The sequence below is a fragment of the Protopterus annectens genome, chromosome 1.part2 (genome assembly GCF_019279795.1).
Source record: "Protopterus annectens isolate FY-2018-M chromosome 1.part2, PAN1.0, whole genome shotgun sequence".
In the NCBI taxonomy this organism is placed as follows: domain Eukaryota; kingdom Metazoa; phylum Chordata; order Ceratodontiformes; family Protopteridae; genus Protopterus; species Protopterus annectens.
The window spans coordinates 540,870,815-540,889,836 of NC_056727.1; the positions used below are offsets into that span (position 1 = coordinate 540,870,815).

A 19,022-nucleotide genomic window follows, 5' to 3' on the forward strand; every position below is an offset into this window, starting at 1 on the left:
AGCACTCTTCAAGAAAATCTTGATTGGATGGGAAATAAGAAATTCACCCCGGGGATCACCTCTGTGGCTCTGCTCGAAAGTGGCACAGGAAAATAATTTTCTTGGGTGGCAAAAGCCAGGGTACCTTTTTGGCTGGGCTTGTACAGGACCCAGGGCTGATAGCCTAGTACTGACCTATGAACCTATGAGATGGATTGTGCGTCAAACCTTATTAGAACAGAGCACCAAAGCATGCAGCAATCCTCCATTTACAACAAGGTTTCCACCAAAGCAGGAGTCAGTAAATCAGGAGATGCACAAAAAGAATGGCTTACAACAGAAATGGCGATCCTGTGTACAGAATGTTTGCAGAAAAGGGAATAAATGGGACTGTCAAATACAAAGCTCACTTCTAAAACGTAAAAAGCAGTACATGGAAACACTGCAACAGCTGCGCTGCGATTCAGTCTTGGCACCTGGTAAGAATTGATGTCGCTGTGATTATATATTTTGCACAAAGTGTGTTAGATCTGTGTCAGAAATTCAGAGATCCACATGTGAAAATGAATAACTCGTGTGTGTCTGAGATACTGAGAAACATCTGGGAGAATGAATGTGCCTGTCTACATAGTTATAGGACAAACATGACATAAGAAATAACTCATATGGGACTGTGGTACTGGTCAACCGATCTGAGAAACAAAATGGCACATGTGATCCTATGTGATTGGGCACTACATTTTTATAAAGAATGGATTCCATGAATTAATAGCGATGGATAAAGAATGGCTTCTGCTGGTCTATGGGATTGCAGAAATGATCTGATATGCAATAGACTGTGTCATCCTATGGGTTGGGGTAATACACCTTCGATAAGCAATGGCTAACTATGACCTAGGTGTTTTACAGCAGATCTGTGAAATAGAACATCTGACCTGTTTAGAATGCCTGGAAACCGATCTGAGCTACAGAATGGTGTTAGTCATCCTAAAGGGCTAGGGAATGTCGGTCTAACATAAAATGGCTTATGGGATATTTTGAGAATAAAAAACACATTTTTGACACTGGAATACTGAATTTGGTCTAGTATGGAAAACACATCAATGACAAAGAATAGTGCATGTGACATTATAAAACTGACATTTAATAAAGACCACTTTACGTGAGTCTATGAAACTAGAAAACAGCTTTCTGATACAGAATGAAGCATGTGATCCAGGTTTCAGATAAACAATGTCACACTTAGGTCTATGGTCTTGGACAGTAACCTATGACTTAAATACCTTACCTCAAACGAGTCTTTAGTGTTGGAGAACATCTGAAACACAGAATGGTGTGTGTCTTCCTATGGGGTCAGAAATACAGCACATATAAAGAATAACTTAGGCTCTTATTTTGGAGTTACAGACTAGCTCTTAGACACAGGTTGCTTTACTTGGGTCCAACTGATCTACAATACAGAAGGATTCATGGGTCCATGGGACTGGGAAAGGGATTTATAAAATGGTTCATCCGAGTTTATGGGGCTGGGATATGTGTATGTGCAACACCAACTGGCTCACATGAGATCTTTGGGGTTGGGAAGCAAGTCCTTGACACAGATGGATTATGTAATGTCAAAAGGAATATGGAGGAGATCCATAGCACACCATGTTTTATGTGGTATACGACATTACAGAGTACCTCTAGAAAATGAATGGCTCATCGAGAATGCTGTGTTGAGAGCATATCTATGACTCAGAATGACACTTGTGGGTCAGTGGAATATACTTTAGTAATACAGCACACTGCAGGTTGTTCTGTGGCACTGATCCATGTTGTAAAATATCAGGTTGCTGTCTAGGAATCTAGGAAATATAGAACTGTAAAAAAGATGGATTCACTGGTCTCTGTGTTTGGGCTATATACAAATATGAGAAAAAAATCAAGGTGCTGATTAACATAAAATTTTCATACATAATCATGTAACCTCACCCACTCAGATGGAATTCTGGGATACTAATGTAAAGATTGAAGTCAGTAAAATAATACACAATGGCAGACATCTGAATTTCAGACTTCATATCCCTCCAAAAATACATAATAATGCAAAACCTGTTATTCTAGCAACTATCCGAGTTTACAGGAGCAATATTTAAAATCTGCCCCTTTTTTGGGGCCTTTGTCCCACCATTATTTTTGGCTTTGTCCAGATTTCTTGCAATGACAGATGGAGAGGTATGCACTGATATCAAAGAATGAGGAACATATACCTCCCTTTTCTATGCTTTTTCTCCTTTGTAGGGAGAATAAATGTGCATTAGCACTGACGTCAAACCAGAATAGATTTTCATATAAGAACTAATAGTGTTCTGCAGTTTATAAAATATTCTTACATATATAATTCTACTAAAATATACTTATTTTACACCAGCATTGGTGGGAAGTTACACACCATTCAAAACTACTTCCATCAGTATATTCCTAGTAAAACTGAAAGCCACAACACTGCCTAAAGCAATGAAAAAGTTATTAAAAGACAGGGACACATACTGTTTATTTACCATCTGGTACAACTGCAGAGCAGTGTTGACAATCCGGTTACATAAAAAATATACAAAGTCTGTTTGTATCTCATGGTCCAAGCATCCATTTGAATGGCAACAGCCAAGCATCTACAGTGGCCGCAAAGATCCAACAAATGTTTTGAAATCAGAGGCAAGGAGTTCAAAGAAACCTATGAAATGCAAAAACGACCATCCACTGAGCAACATGGAGAAGCATCATCAGCCGATTAAATTATACAGCTTAAATTATAAGCTTTTCCAGTAAGGACAATATTCATGTCTAAAAGCAGGTGATACTGTCAAAAGTATTTAATCCACCGCTTCACTGGGGTCTATTTTTAGCTTGCAAAAAAGGTCAGTTCTATACTGTTGACCTTGAAATTTAGTATATTAAACATGGAAAAAAACATTATATATATATATATATATATATATATATATATATATATATATATATATATATATAAAATATAAAAAAGTGACCCTGGAGTTTCGTTTATGTTTGTCTGAGTGAGTTCACTTTTCTAAAGTAAAAATGAGTAATAAAGCAACTGTTCTATGTTTAAAGGCAACAGCAGCAGGTCAGTCTAACAGCCACCTAGGATAACTTCTTAGGTGCTGCAGCCTGGTAATCGATCAGCAAAGGGTGTTTGGATACAAGCCTGGTAGTTAAAACAAGTTGGAGAAAGTAAAACTATTTCTGCAGTTCAGCACGGTCAGATGGAAAGTGCATGCTTTGAATGGCTGTCACGTTGCTGACCACAATGATATATCATGAATAAGGTTTCAGCATTTTATGGATTCTGAAAAGTTGCTGGAGGTCCACACATGCCAAATGGCAGCACTGTATTATTTTATATTTAGTGGGGGGAGACCTGTCAATATCCCTTTATCAAGTCCATAGTTCCAAACAGATGGATTTTCCTAGATTCTCTATCAACTCTTCAGTTCTATACATGGAATAGTTATCAAACTTTGAAATGTTGTTCAGTTTGGGACAGTTGTTACAGAATCTGATACTTCCATCAGCTTTAGCACTATTGAACTGCTTTATCACTAACACTACTGACCTAATTTATTCTCTCCGATTCTCCTACCAGTTCTAGTTGGAGCATCTTTTGAACTTATCTTATTGTTTATGTGACTCTGGTACTCTGTAGGGCCTCAGTCTAACAGTCAGGGTCTCAGTCTAACCATCATTCCAGGTATTGTCTCAGTCTTATGTTCTATCAGTTTAGTTCTCCAAGGTATGCCTTGAAACACACCATTATTTCTTAACAGAAATGCCCTTATTTCTGCGTTTATACTTCTGACAAAGGTTCCTCCGACTGCACTTCAGACAGATTCCCTGGTCTCTCCTGTAGAATTTCAGCTTGCAAGCTAACCACAGACTGTTGTTCTTCTTTCCACAGCTGTAGTACCTTAATGCGACAGGTTGTATAAACGCGTTTTTTCTACATTTAGCCACTCAGTATCCCCAAATGTCCCCTCCCAGTTAGCCGGAAATCTGTACTCTCTAGACGGCACTGATACTAAAGCCCGACCTCTTGCATGTAATTCTCTCTAAGTTGAGCATTTTTACTACAGATCTGTTGCTGCATCTCATTTTTCTGCATGTATTCTTTTACTATAAGCATGACCAACTTTAGTCTACCATCTCAAATAACATAATGTTTCATCATGCTTTTAAATGGTGTCCGTTTCTCCATTGTCCCAGGTCTCTTTAACAATATGAAGCAGACCTCTGGGATGCCTGCCCTACAATAGTTCAAAATGAATAAACCCAGACTAAGCTTGTGATGCTCCCCCTTATTACAACGGGCAAGGAGGGTTAACAACTGGCCCCAGTTCTTAATGTCTGCATCAGTTACTTTTCCTAACATGGATTTCAGTGTTTTACCAATGCCCCCACACTAAAACAAAAAGTATATGCAGGAGTCTTTTTTTTTTTTTTAAACTGTTTAGACAAAGCATTTTTGGACTCCCTCACCGTCGTCCTTATGGCACCATTACTCAGTGACCCACACCCACATCAGGACTTCCAGTAACTACAAACTCTACAGGACTTGCTCTGTATCCTGCTGCGGCTCGTCATGGAACCTAAGGGGGCGCCCTGGGGGGAGGTCTCAGCATTCCACATTCTGTTTGTGAGGGGTATTATTTTTAATGCCCTACTTTCTTTACACACTCACTCTGCCTGCGCTGACTGACCAGATCAGAGGGCTACTCCCTTCAATGGACGTCGCCTCTGCTTGCTGAGCGTCATCAGCAAACTCCCTCCCTGTCAGTGCCTCAAGACACCCGATACGTTAATTAGCTTAATTGGGCCATCATTAAAGCTTTATCCCTATATGCCATGGTGTTGGTTCTTACCCTTAAAGCACTGGCACATTTGATGCATTTCTTTACGGACATTTGATTACTGGGAAAGTCCGACTGGGAAGGTGCCCATTTTCAAAGAAGGCCCAAGGAGAAAAGCTCCAAAGTATTGCAAAAATATTTTATGAACAATAATTTTACAATCTTCAAAAAGAATACAAAAACATCTACAGTTTAAATAATATTCCAAATCAGACAATGTGAAAGCTGTTAAAAATAGATACAACCCGTTTCATAATTATTTAATATTTAAAAACATTTCAGCCAATTTGGAGAAATTAACAATCAGTACTAAAAAAAAAAAGCATGAATTGCAGTATGAAGTGGCGAATAAAACAGGATTACGGAAATATTTACATAGAGGGTAATGGGAGAGAAACCGACTGAAGCAAGGAAATGAGTGAAGGGGGTGAGGAGGTTTAAGGTATGAACAGGTACTTGTTCGTATTTACTGATATAGCTTATCCTGGGATTGAGTGAGAACAGAAGGGGGTAAGGAGGTGTAAGGTATGAACAGGTACTTGTTCGTATTTATTCATACAGCTTATCCTGGAGATGAGCGAGGACAGAGCAAGATATTGGCTAGGAAGTCTTTCAGAATGGTTTTAAAGAACTGAAGTAGAGTACTGACCTGATGGATACAGGTAAGGAGTTCCAGGCCTTAGCAGCATGGCATGAGTACAGACCATGCCCAAGAGTTTTTATAAGTTTGTGGACAGAGGGGAGTTTTTGGTTACTGGATTGTAATGACCAACTGGGAACATAGTTATGTAGAATAGTATTTAATGCTGATATGTTTGTTATAGAAAAATAATGAAGGAGGTTATTTTGGATAAATTATTGTCAGAACTGAACAGGTTGGGACTAGAAACTATATCTCAGCATACATACCCATGATACCACACTAAGGTATTCTAGAAATGTGAATCTCTATGGGCCACATTACAAAAGTGTTGCTGTCAGTGCAAGTGACTTACTACAGTGTAAGGCCTATTCATAAACAGACTTAACACAGGGGCCAGATTCCAAAAGACCTGCCCTTAGTGTAAATGATTTTACTCTGGTATAATACACTGGAGTAAGTTACTCACACTGAAAATGGCTCTTTGGGAATCTCGCCCTATGCAACTCTTTGGATAGCAAATTGGCTCACAAACAGAACCCAGGAAATTAGGGAGGGATACTCTACATCATCCATGAGAGTAGCAGCATACCCCAGTGTTCAGTCTTTGGAACACTCCTCTTCGGCATTTACTTCTCAAAAGGTTAAAGACACTTAAGTTCATGGCTGACAAATTCTGTAGATGACTGTCAACTTAAGTAAATATTGTGGGAAGAAATATGCAGGTAATTGTTATGGTTAGGCTTGTACAGGCCATAGGGCCGATAGCTTAGTACCAACCTATGAACTTGGTGCCATGATAATCTCCCTAAAAGACACCAAGATTCCCCAGCAGGGCCGTTCCCAACTCAATAATGAATGTCAAAAAAAGGACTAAAGCTGAATGCCAAGAAATGTATAACATCTTTCAGCAAGCATGAAGACAACACACGCCTGAAAATTATCAAGTACTTGGAGACAGGAGAATATTTGTAGACAAACTGTCCTTTGATCACTATGTATCCACTATGGTAAGAAAGTTATTTTTCTAGTTTACTACTAAGGTATGGTGTCCAGATCCAGGGATGTGATCATTCCACTGTATTTTACACTCATCATGTTGTTCACCAAGTACAAATGTCCCATTCGGTATTTACCTGATCAAACATTTGACAAAACTCAAATGCCTACAATGCGTTTATTTTATTACAAATATATCTAGGGCCTAATCCAGAACGGGACACTTCAGCATTGTGGAATATTTTGAGACAGTTTGATATCTTTTAGGGATATAAAATTACCAAAGATAAAACAAAAGTCTATAGCCATAAATTATGTACCCACACAAACTGGTTCAGTAATACTGACTTATAGAGACATAAGTTGAAGTATTTAGGAATTTGGATTAAAAGGGTTCTGTTATGGCAGCTAAAGATATGTGGGAAGAAACTAAAAAGAAAATACATATATTGAGGAACGATGGTGATGGTGGAATTTCAAGAAACAGAGAGTGAGTAGGATTTTGGATGCAGATCCTCAAGTAGAATGACAACCAAACAAAATATTATATTCATAAAGAAGTAGAATGTATTCCAAGAACTAAGCCAATACGCAAATGGAGAAAGCAGATTTTGCCAATAGGGTGACTGCAATTAGGGGTACACAGAATAGGCAAGAGGTAGCTGAAATTTAATGGAGAGACCTGGCAAAGTAACCAAGATACTGCGGGCAAATAAATCAAGCAGAAAAATATAAGAGTGGGATGAGGTCAACAAAGCATTTGGATTACAGGCTAGAGCCCACCTTCCCTACCAGAGCTTTATCTCAGTGTACAGATAAACAGAAAGGGATAGGGGGGTTTTAAGTGAAAGACCTGCTCTGGTAGAGTTTTTAGTTGAATCTATAACAAAAGCAGCTGCTAAAAAAGGGACAGTTAGTAGGCCATTTAAAACATGGCATGATAAATTTCAGAATCTGAAATCTCCTTTCTCAAGGAGGTTAGAAAAAATTGGGAAGAGAGAAACTGCAAAAGAAATTTACAAGAATACAAGAAAACAATGGGAGGACATATGTATGGCTCCCTAGTTTGCAACCAAGTCCAGAAACTTCAGGATCTTTGCTTGGAGATGTTGCTAGGTACTTTTATACTGCAAGTAGACTTCAAATAATTTTTCCTCACGTAGACAGCAAATGTTGGAGGCGTGATGAAAAAGAAAGAGGCAACTGGGAACATATGTTTTGGGAGTTGAGTTGGCAGATTTTGAAAATTCCCTATAGAGTACTCTGTCAGAAATATTGGGTGAGGAAATGGCTGTAAGGAAATTATTCTTTTCAGCTGGGATACAAGATAAGAATTGCCTAGACATAGTTAGGCCTTATTAAGTTTAATTCTATTGGCTGCCAAAAAGCAATTACTAAAAAATGAAAATCAAAGTCTACACAATTGTGTTTGATGAACTGAATATAAAAGTGGTAAAAGAAGTGGAAAAGGGGAGGAGCAGATTACATAGAAGTAAATGGAAACTGTGGAAATAATACCTTCATAATAACGTTCAGGAGAAGGAGTGAGATTTATAGGAAGGCAGGAATTCAGCAATTGTTTGTAATGTTAGACTAATGATAGTAGCAAAGAAATTATACGTAATGTATATTGCATTTAAATGGAAAAAAATATATACATTTCAAGGGCTTCAGTCAAATAATAATAATGCAGATCATCTTAAAGCCTTGTATCTCTTCTCGGAGTCATACTGGTTACTGAAGAGAGATTTCAGTCTCACATACAGAGTCCCCCCAGACTCTATCCTGTCAGAACTACTGCACACTTCTAACTTTAATAAAAGCTTTAACACCTGCTCAAGAGATATAAATATCTTTTGAAGCAAGAATCGAACATGTTGGAAGGACAGATTTGGAAGGGAGAGAACAGCACTTCATGGTATAGTCTTCCTCGCCACATAAAGCAAAGTGCTTCTCTTACACTATTTAAATGTAATGGATGAATCGATAGGTGAACACAAATTTACCACTAGCTTAGCACCCTTATCCTTCATTGATAGGGGTAAAAAACAAACTGTTCTGCTCATCTCTAACTTACTCGTACCTAAAATATAAGAGCTACAAACTTCTCGAGAATGTATTGATAGGCTTCTAAAGATCCGCATAGATCACCAGTGTAGTAAGAACCAATGAAACTATGAAAATAGATTTGTACTACTATAATATGATGTCTATAAACAACAAGTCTATAATATAACCACTATAAATGAAAAGCTGTGCAGTAATGTAATTTATATAGAGTTAACATCAGCCTTTGCTAGGATTATACACAAAATGCTGATTAATAAATTAGATCAAATCTGTACAAGATGGGTACCTGCATGATTTACAAATAGGACACGGCTAGTATCATACACCAAATGGACAGGTGAAATTCTGCATTACAGGCAGGATGTCCCACAGAACACTGTCTTTGGCCCATTCGTGTTGAGGTTGTATCTTTCAGGTCTATTGATCTTTTTTCTAAACTTGAAATTAGGTACATCAATCTGTCACAGATGTGGCATATCTGCAGTAGAACTTGATAAAACCGACCATTTGGGCATAGACGAATATGCAATTTGGAAGATATAGTTTGAAGGCTGAATATTTAATAGAGCATACTGATCATATCAACCAGTTGGTTAATGAAAGTTGTAATAGTATACGCTACACAGATGCAAAGGGGTGTACTAGGCTAATAACCACTAGCATCCTTATAGGCCTAGCCATGCAACCCAAACATGACCCACAAACTTGATTTATATTTGATTTACAGGGGGTGACTTACTGCCTGTATCCAACAGACATATGGATGCCAGACCAGGTGTGAATTTCTGATTACCTATGCCGATGGTCCAAGTTGCGCTTAAATAACGCTACAGAGGAACTCTGCTTCACCTGTATGGAAAATCTGTTTCAGAGAATGGGAATTCTCTGAGAAACAGATCTCTCTCTCCAACATGTCCCATTTATGTAGCAAGCAAAATTTAGGTCTTTTAAATTTAGTAGTTCTGATGCGGTTTGTTTTGCAGATGTGCATTCATCAAAACAAGGTCCAAGGATACCTGTAAGCCAGTCATATATCACCACTCAGAAGTCTGTAGGATACCAAGTAAAAAGAGAGAGCTTGGAGGCAATTGGTGTAGGACACTGGGTTTAATCTCTTTATTCTTTTTGTAAGGAAACTTTGTGGAGATTCCATTTGCTGCATGTGTATGGTTAGGTACATAGCAAAGAGGCATTATACTCCATGATGGGTCTGATGAGGGCAGAGTACAAGTGGTAGGATGACCTCTCTGGACCAGAAGGATTTTCTTACTACCTTGGACATGTTGGTTGAAAGCTAGGTTATTATCTACGTGAGTTTCTAGATCCCCAACAAGTGAATCAACTTCTAAGGGTGTTTTATTGATGACGTATTTACCTGGGGAGGGAAACTTCCCAAAAAGTACTATAATGTGTTTCTTGGTAGGGAATTTCAAGTTGTGGCTTTGGCACTTAGCGTTTGTCTGTATTAGACCTTCCTGAGGGGTGCTCTCATCTTGGGAGAGTCAATGATTGCTCCCAGTTTGCAATCATGTGTGAACTTGATTAGCCAGAGGCCTTTGACACTGGCTCTGACATCGGAGAAGTAGATGCCAAAGAGGAGTAGGCCTAGCATAGCCGCACTGGGGGACTCCACTGGTGACCAGCTTCTTTGTGATGTGTCCTGACTGACTCTAACCTCCTGGGTTCAACCAGTGAGCCAGCCAGCTGTCCAGTGTCTTAGAAAGGGGTTTATACTTACTTCTATAAGTTTGTTGACAATGCCCAAGTGGAGTATTGCATTAAATGCCTTAACTAGATCTAGGCAGTAATTATATACAGTTCCCCCAATCCATTACCTTAGTGATTTTTTTTTTAAAGAAACCCACCAGATTCAGTAAGCATGGCCTCCCTTTGACAAAGCCAAACTGGGATGCAGCTAGTGTCCAAGTGTCTGGAGGTCTCCCATGTTCTTGTTGATAACTTCCTTGATAATTCTTCAATGGCTTTGCAAATGAGACTAGTCATACTAATTGGTCTGTAGTTTCCAGGACCTGTTAAAGGTTCTCCCTTATGAAGGGAGATGAAGGGAGATGACCATCACAGTCCTCCCCTCATGTGGCATATAAAGCCTGTTTTAAGACTACAGTTAACTAATGACTCCAGGGGTCCTGATAAGCCATATTTTAAACATTTCAGGAAGCATCCTGGGATGTTATCAGGGCCCACCGAGGTTGTGTTCTGGACTTTAGCGAGGGCAGCTAGTACATGCTCCCTAGTTACAGTAAAAGGGGTTACATTTCAGGGTAGTTTTATTTATTTATTTTTTTACAGACTGAATGGGGTATGGAGGGTTAAATTTGGAACTGAATTTGTCTGCCAATAGGTTTTCTACATCGCCAGGTTTGGCAAATGTGGCACCATTAGCCACCATTTCAGCATACTGCAGTGTGCTGTCCTTGAGGTTTCTGACATGGGTGCCGAAGGCCTTATGGTCATCTTTCATCTAGGAGGGTTTATTAACCTCCAAGTTGGCTTTGCTTGACCTAATTAACCCTCTTAGTTACCCATTTACTTTGATGAGAGTTTTTTTCTTTGTGGGAATTATCCTTTGTGATTTTTTGTCATAATTATTTTTCTTTTGTTATATATTCTGTTTAAACTGCCATGCCACAAAGGTGGTTTGTTTCTGGGACTAGTCCTAGGCTTTCTTCTGGATGGTACAGCATCAACATGTTTTTACAGAGTTTCTGACAGCAAATTCAGCATAAGCCGGTGTCTTCTGGAGGTTTGGAAGGACACTACATTTTGACAAGTCATCACTTAACAGGTAATTTACCTTGGAATAGTTCTGAACTCTTAGTGGTTTTTAATGTGATTATGAAGTCAATTTGGACTTTGAAGGAGAAAGCGTTAGGGGTTGACCTTATCAGGAAGGATGAGACATTTGGGGGGGGGGGGCAGTGTTCTCCCATACTAAGAGTATGACGTCCGATGTGTTGGAGGTTCTAGTGAGAGTGTATTCACTACATGGTCAAGGGTGTTTGTATTTACAAAGTCCAGGAATCTTTGTGCCTGCAGATTTGAGACCATAGAGAATTCTTAATCTATAGAGGAGTAGTTAAAGTCTCCCATAAGTAGGGTGTTAGGCTGGATGGTAAGCGTCTCCAGTAGGTCTGCATATGCACTTTGAGCTTCTTGGGACACGGAGGCCAACTATGGCTGGCTAGGGTATGGTACAGGATTTTGATTATGGTGGTCTGCACATGGAGGACCTCCAGCACATCATCCTGTTTGACCACCCTAGAGTTATACTTTCTACTGATATATATTGAAACAACAAAACCTTTCGCCCTTGTCTGTGCAGCTACGTGTCAAAGTATGGAAGGCACTAAAACCTTGCACTGCCTAGGTACTATCTGCAGTTTAAAACCTTGTTTCGGTAACTGCACAGATGTCTATATTCTCAAGTGGGGGGGGGGGGGCTTGGACGGAGTGTAGTTTTTTTTTTTTTTTTTTTTTTTTGCAGTAACACTCTACAGTGCAGTTGAGTAGATTATTCTATGTTGGTAGGTTTTATGTTGGTAGGTTTGTCAATTTGGCACTGCCTAAAAAAGGCACTATGGGGGTGGATAAAGTTTTAGCCAGTATTCAGAAGCCTACAGGGGAAAGGTACAGATTATCCTTGGCAATACAATGTGGTCTGTTGACCATATCCTCTCAAGCTGACAAATTTTGGATCCCTTTAGAATGACACTAGAAAGGCAGCTAGTTTTTGAAACCAATCATTTTTTGCTCATAGGATCATAGAAGGTTACTAGGCTATTGGCCCTGAGGCCCTTATAAGCCTAGCTAAGAGAGAGTTTAGCTATTTAGCTATGTTTAGACAAATCAGCACCCGATGCTCCTGTCCAGCAGGGACATGGGTGGAATCCCAGGGGTATATTTTATGTTTCCCATCCAGTTATCCAGGTTGCACTTAAAAAGGGGTAAAGAGGTACTCTGCTTGATGTCGAGAGGGAGTCTATTCCATAGATGAGGGAGTCTCTGGGACACAAATCTATCCCACCAACTAGTCTTGTTGATGTCACAGACCAGGTTGAGGCAGAGCATGCAGGTTACTTGAGTGGAACTTGACTTGAGGATGTGCAGTTGTCCCATCAAGGTGGGGTCCATGAACTCCTTGTATGCCAGACAGAGGTCACCTCCAAGAAGTCTGTATGAAACAAAAGTAGAGGGACAGGGCTTTTAGCATATCTGTGTATGGTAGGTGTTTGAGGCCCTGGATTCTGCTGGTGAGAATCCTCTGTAGTCTCTCCAGCTACTGCATGTGCTTTGTGAGGTACATGCAGAAAGGGGTGTTGTACTCAATAATGGGCCTTATAAGGGAAGAATACAGGGATGTTATGACCTCCTTGTGTGGCATCATCCTGCAGGATGGTAATATGCTGCTCAATGCTAGGCTCAGGCAAGCCTGAGACACACAGTCTGAGAGCTCTATAATGTCTCTATTTATATAGTACACAGAGGTACACCTCAGGTCATTTACACCTATAAGGACTATGATGGCATACTAATACAAGTGTCACTTGAATGTGTGTGTGATTTGGCAGACCCTGGCTTCTTGTTCAGCCTGGTTAGAGGGGTATCAGTATATCTTACAACGGAGTCCCCTTTGACAAGGGTCCTGGGAAGTGTGTTTGCTTGTCTAAGGGGTTTAGTCTTTGGTGGTACAGAGTGATAGTTATGTGTGTGGTGTAAGGTGCTGTTTTTTCTGACTGTCTGAGCTTGTTGAGGCATAACTTTGACAATGGGTGGTCTAGGTGATCTCTGTTGTTCAGGAAGATTGTTTTTAAGTGCCTCAGCATGAAATAGTCCATGTGGGATTTGTGTGCTATGTGACATGGGTGTTGTGCGAGTGGTATCGACAACCAGATGTGCACATGTATGTGAGAGTTTAGCCTCTAATGTCATTGTGAAAGTGCACCTCTTGCATACAGCGTCTGCTTCTTTAAGGATTAAGTAGTTGTCAGTAAACATGAGACAATTGCTACATTGTCTCAAGATGCCCATATCCACCAAGCCGGCTTGCAAATCAGAAATGATTGTATAGTTACATTACACGCAAACAGAAAATGGAACAACAACAACAACACCTTGTAAGAAACCTACCACGGATAACAGGAAAGATTTTGTGGAAATATAGCAAAGGCATTCATGGATACAAAAGTTTAAGTTATTATGAAAGGTTAAAATATCTGAACATGTACTGCATCTCATATAGATTTTCAAGAGTACACCTTCTTCCGATATGTATATATGGGACACTTAGAAACAATTACCTCTGGGAAACTTATCAAAGAAATTTAGGGCAGAATCATCAGATCTGTGAGAGATCATACAGGAATGAGAGATGTACTAACTGGTTCTCAGACAGCAGTTGATGCATGGAACAGACTGCCAAACTACATTAAAGCAAGTACTAGTTCAGATGGTTTTTAAGAACAATTTAGACATTTATTGTAGGAATGACTGTTTCCTTATACTGGCATGCTAGAAGGGCATTACTGCCAATGTCTGAAATATTTGTATGCTTGTATTTCCTTATTATGTCCTGACTGCCTAGATGTTTCACACATTAATTGCAGGACATTATTTTTAAAATGCTACTTCCCCACACAAGAAACATTTTTGGTTGTTTTGTAGCGACATTCATCGGATTATCAATGGCCTTAAATGACCATTCTCTATCAGCAAATCTATACCCTCTTCCAACTACACAGTCCAAATTCAGCTTGTCCTTAACCTTACTTAATGGTTGAACACCATCGAAGTGTTTTGACAATTCCAAATTAATTTTACCCTTGGTCAGAAACATATTTCTTGTCCATATCTTCCTCTTCTTGCATTTATTTAAATGAACGTTATACATGGTAAAAAAAGAAAATAAAAGCCAAGGTACACTATTTTACTTTTTTTCAGTTACTCACTACAATTTGAAGTGCTGCCCCTGTCTGTAAACATAATCTGTATATAGATTTCTGTTGGGAAATACACAATTGGGCACACGTCAGAATAGCAATCCCCAAGACCGTATTTACATATTTCAGAATCAGTAATGTTGAATTTAGGACGGACATCTTTGTCTATTATTTCAGTAAGGTAGTAGGAAGGCGATTGCCAAAGCTTAGGGGCAAGAACAGAGAACTTGTACTCAGTGGAATATAAGGTGTTAGACAAGTAGGCTGACATAAGGCCTGGCTTCTAAGGGTTCACACGAGTAGTCTCATTGTGAAAGAGGATGGGGTGTGTTTGGTGTAAGGGTGTGAGAAGAAAGAGACAAGGAGGTGGTTAGCTTTGCCTTAAATGGGTATGCAATTCGGCTTCTTTAGGCAATGTTCATGCCAAGGAGAATTTTGTTTGAGAGTCTTTGTAAGGTAGGAGTGTTCTTGTTTCAGGCAGTAGCATACAGGGACAGGCCATATAGTAGTTGAACAAGCTGTACCCCTTTGAGTTTAACTACCCTTGTAGGTTGTGGTTGAAAAATACATATATTTTGAGCCCAGAATAGTAAGCAGTTGACTTTTGTTATGACTTTCTGAATGTGGACTTGAAACTTGAAAGATTGGTCAAGCCAGAGTCCAAGGTATATAAAGAAAGTGGTGGATCCAAGATATTATTGCAAAGGTCTTTACTGTACAGTAGAGTCAGGGCTTTAGTGTGCCTTTTTTGTGCCAAACTATATGGATTTCGTTTTTTTTTTGGGGGGGGGGGTGATTTTGGTCAAAACCATGTGTGTAGTTCTATAAGCTCGGCTTGTAGTTGATTTTGCTAATGCTAATTGAAGGGTTGGATAGACAGATTACAACTCTTATGCACAGATGACATGGTTGTCATGGGACGTCAAGCTGAAGTTTATTTAGGAAAATGGAAAACAGCAGAGGGACCAGAATTGAACCCTGTGGTACACTCAAGGATGCCAGTGATAAGGAGAAGACTACCTTAACTCTGAAACATCAGTGAGTAAGGCAATCCTTGAACCAGAGGGTGGTTGCTGGACTTATTTTATCCCTTGTAAGGGGTTAGACAAACAGTATGATCAACCAGGTCAAAGGCACTAGTATATTAAGCTATTTCAGTTTACACAAATAAGGTATCCCAGTATCACATCTGTACCATGGAACTGATCCTTCTGAGATCACAGAGAACAGACATAACCCATTTCTGATGAAACCTCAGGTGACTCATGTTTTAGGAAGGAAGAATGAATGTGGTTTCCTTTTTGGGACCTGAAAATTGCTCCATATCTGTAAACTAGTGTGTTACCTATATCTACTGGCTTTGTTATGGTGATATCGATTTGTTCTAAGCAAATTACATTCATGTTTACTCAGCTTCATTCATTAGATGTAGTTGTACAAGTTCTGATTATGGTGGCACCTATAAAAAGTTTTATCGCAAATGAAGTTTTGCATCTTTTGAATGTTTAAGTGCGTTCATTTTGGATGGCGATGACCTTAGTCGTCTTGTGTTGGGCTGGTTAAAGTCTGAAGGCTTCCAATGACCTTTTCTTTTGATTTAATAATTTTTTGGTATGATATTATAATTCTAACACTACACTTATGTCTACTATAGGATTTTCCAGAATACGGATACTTTAATGGCATGTATTTATCAATCTGGTTTGTTAGGTATTATAAAGGGTTGTGAATGTTTCACCAAGTTATGAAAAGGGCGATCAACATTTGACTGATGCAAGGTGATTGTTCAAATCATAATTGCCAAATAATTTAACAGAGTATCTTTTTTATAAGGTCTGGCTCAATGTATTTGAGGAGCATCGTAGCACTGAGGTCTCAGTAGTACCAAAGCTTTAGCTTTGAGGGCTTCTTTCTGCAATGAAAGAGGCTTTGTTTGCTGTGTACTTTGAAAGCTAGAATGCAAAAAAGTAACTTTGTATCTCTATGTTACTGCTGTTTTATCCAAAGCAAAATCACATAAATCCACTGGGTTCCAAAATGGTTCTACGTTTCCCTCAACATTACATGGACAAGCTAGAACCGTGATGTGGAGGGACTGAGACTTGACTACATTCTGGGCAAATGAGGTTCAGTTAATGGCTGGGAGGTATGGCTGTGCTTATCCCTGGGTGAGAGACTTTCATTCTGGTCATCCTTGAGGGGAAGCATAGTCTATTAAGGGGAAACCCTTGGATAGCTCCAGGATAAGCTTGGGGGACAAGATGGTAGGTCATAATACAAAAATATCCCCCCTCACAGAAGCAGTTGCTGGCAAGACCTCACAGAATAGCCTTACATTCCCAAGCTGGCCACAGACTGGGTACAGTGTTAGTCCAGGGGAAGTATGACCTGGACATGGGGGTAGAAACCAAAAAGTATGAAGCAAGGGAGTGGAAGAAAACATTATGCAGACATCATAAAGATATACTACAGAATAACAATGCATCAATAACCGTTAAACACACATGGCACAAAAATTATTTTTAAAATAATATCAGGCAAATCTAAATACAAACCAGAAGACCCTGGGCATTTGCCATAGCTACTTGCATTTTTAAGACCTCAACAAACAAAGAGTCAGTTACGTACATGCATGGCACCGAGTTCCTTGTCATTCTTTTTTTGTACATTTTTTAGAACACCAACTTTGGAACGGATGGTTGATAAGGCTCTTTTGACTTTGTCCTAAAGAGATGCACAAAAAAGAAAATGCATAAACAACAGGAATCTGGGATGCAAAAATACTATTATTACATTGGCATACATAGACAGTCCGTAACTAAACCTACTATTGTGAAAAGAATATCAACACAAACAGATACACAGACAGCACTGTTACTTTACGATACACCAATGTTGAATATGACATTTGTTTTGTGAACTGTAACAGACTAAGGAAATAGCACATCCTTAAATTCTATTTTTAAAAGGTAGTGGAAATACAATGAAAATGGCAGTAGGCGCTCTAGCATGGTGTGATTAGAAAAACTATAAAATGCAGTCGCACTCCGAAATAATACAGGGAAGGGGCTGACAGTCACCATGGCCATTGGTTTTGTTACCTATAAGACACTCTGAAGAGCCTAAACACAACACATTCTGCTTTCCTCAGAACCTCCCGAATGCTGCCTTATGTCTCCGCTATGCAGTTAGAATTCCAACATTTTTTTTTTGTAATCTACAGCTATCCAAGGAAAGCTGTTCAGGAATTTGTGTATCTGTCTGCTGCCACCCCAAGTTCAGACTGCACATCCCCCCCAAAAAATATACACACAAATTAGATATCATATATATATATATATATATATATATATATATATATATATATATACACATATACATATACATACACACACACATCCGATATCATTTTATATATATACATACACACATATACACACACATTATATACATTATATATATATATATATATATACATATATATATATATATATATATATATGAGAGAGAGAGATGGATGGATTATAATAAAAGTAAATGAAACAAATAAGATGAAAACAAGAAAAATAACACACATATATAATAATATACACACATATATAATAACATACACAAGTCTGTATTTGTCTTTCACTATTTTAAAACATCGGGAGCTCACACATACATATCTCAGTCTGTCAAAAATAATAGTTTTTCTGTTTGCTGATTATATATACCAACTTGAAAATTGTACAAAAGTGCCAGAATGGGAAAATCCCCCATAAGTGTACATTCATAGTCACATATTCCATCACTTACTATATAAATGTACAGCTACCCAAAAATTAATATTAAACTACAACTTAGCATAACACTAACACCCCAAAAAGTGCAACAAAATCAATCGAAAGCAAATTTGTTAAATGTAAACCCGATCCCCTAATGTAAAACGCAGAGAGAAAAACAGACAATTTTATGGGAGCTTAACCCAAAAACTCAGAAAAGTTAGGCTGCTATTTTACTTGACTAAACTAGGACATGAACAACTAACATGATTTCATATATCCATTTCTCATTGACTTACATGGGCTACATTCATTCCTCAAGTCTCTGCTGAACAGGGCTGCATTCAGTTCCCCAAGTCTCTGCTGAAAAGGGCTACATTCACTCACAAAGTTTCTGTGAAATAGGGATTCAGGTTATATATATAGGATTTTATGACTGGACCAGTGTGTTTTTTTTTTCCCACATGCACTTGAAGTAAACTAATCTTTCCTTTTCTTGTGATGAAAGTACATTTACTTGATTTATTTTACTATTTATTGATGTCATAATAATATTCGTAGAAACTCCAAGACCCCCCTCACAGTCTTGTCACCACTACCCCTTGCCAGTTCCCACTCTGGACTCTCCAGACTATACCTCCCATAGAGCTTGGCCTGTCAAGCCTGGGGTGAATTTATGAATAGTGAAAAGCCATCCGATTATCCA

At 38.8% G+C, this 19,022-nt stretch overlaps 1 protein-coding gene across 1 annotated transcript in view; it reads right to left on the bottom strand.

Moving 5' to 3' along the window:
* Positions 1-19,022, bottom strand: part of LOC122792381 (zinc finger protein 99-like) — a 369,449-nt gene that overhangs the window by 314,602 nt on the left and 35,825 nt on the right. Inside the window, 1 exon segment of the mRNA XM_044060167.1 lies at positions 17,181-17,276. Coding sequence (XP_043916102.1) covers positions 17,181-17,276 — 96 coding nt within the window.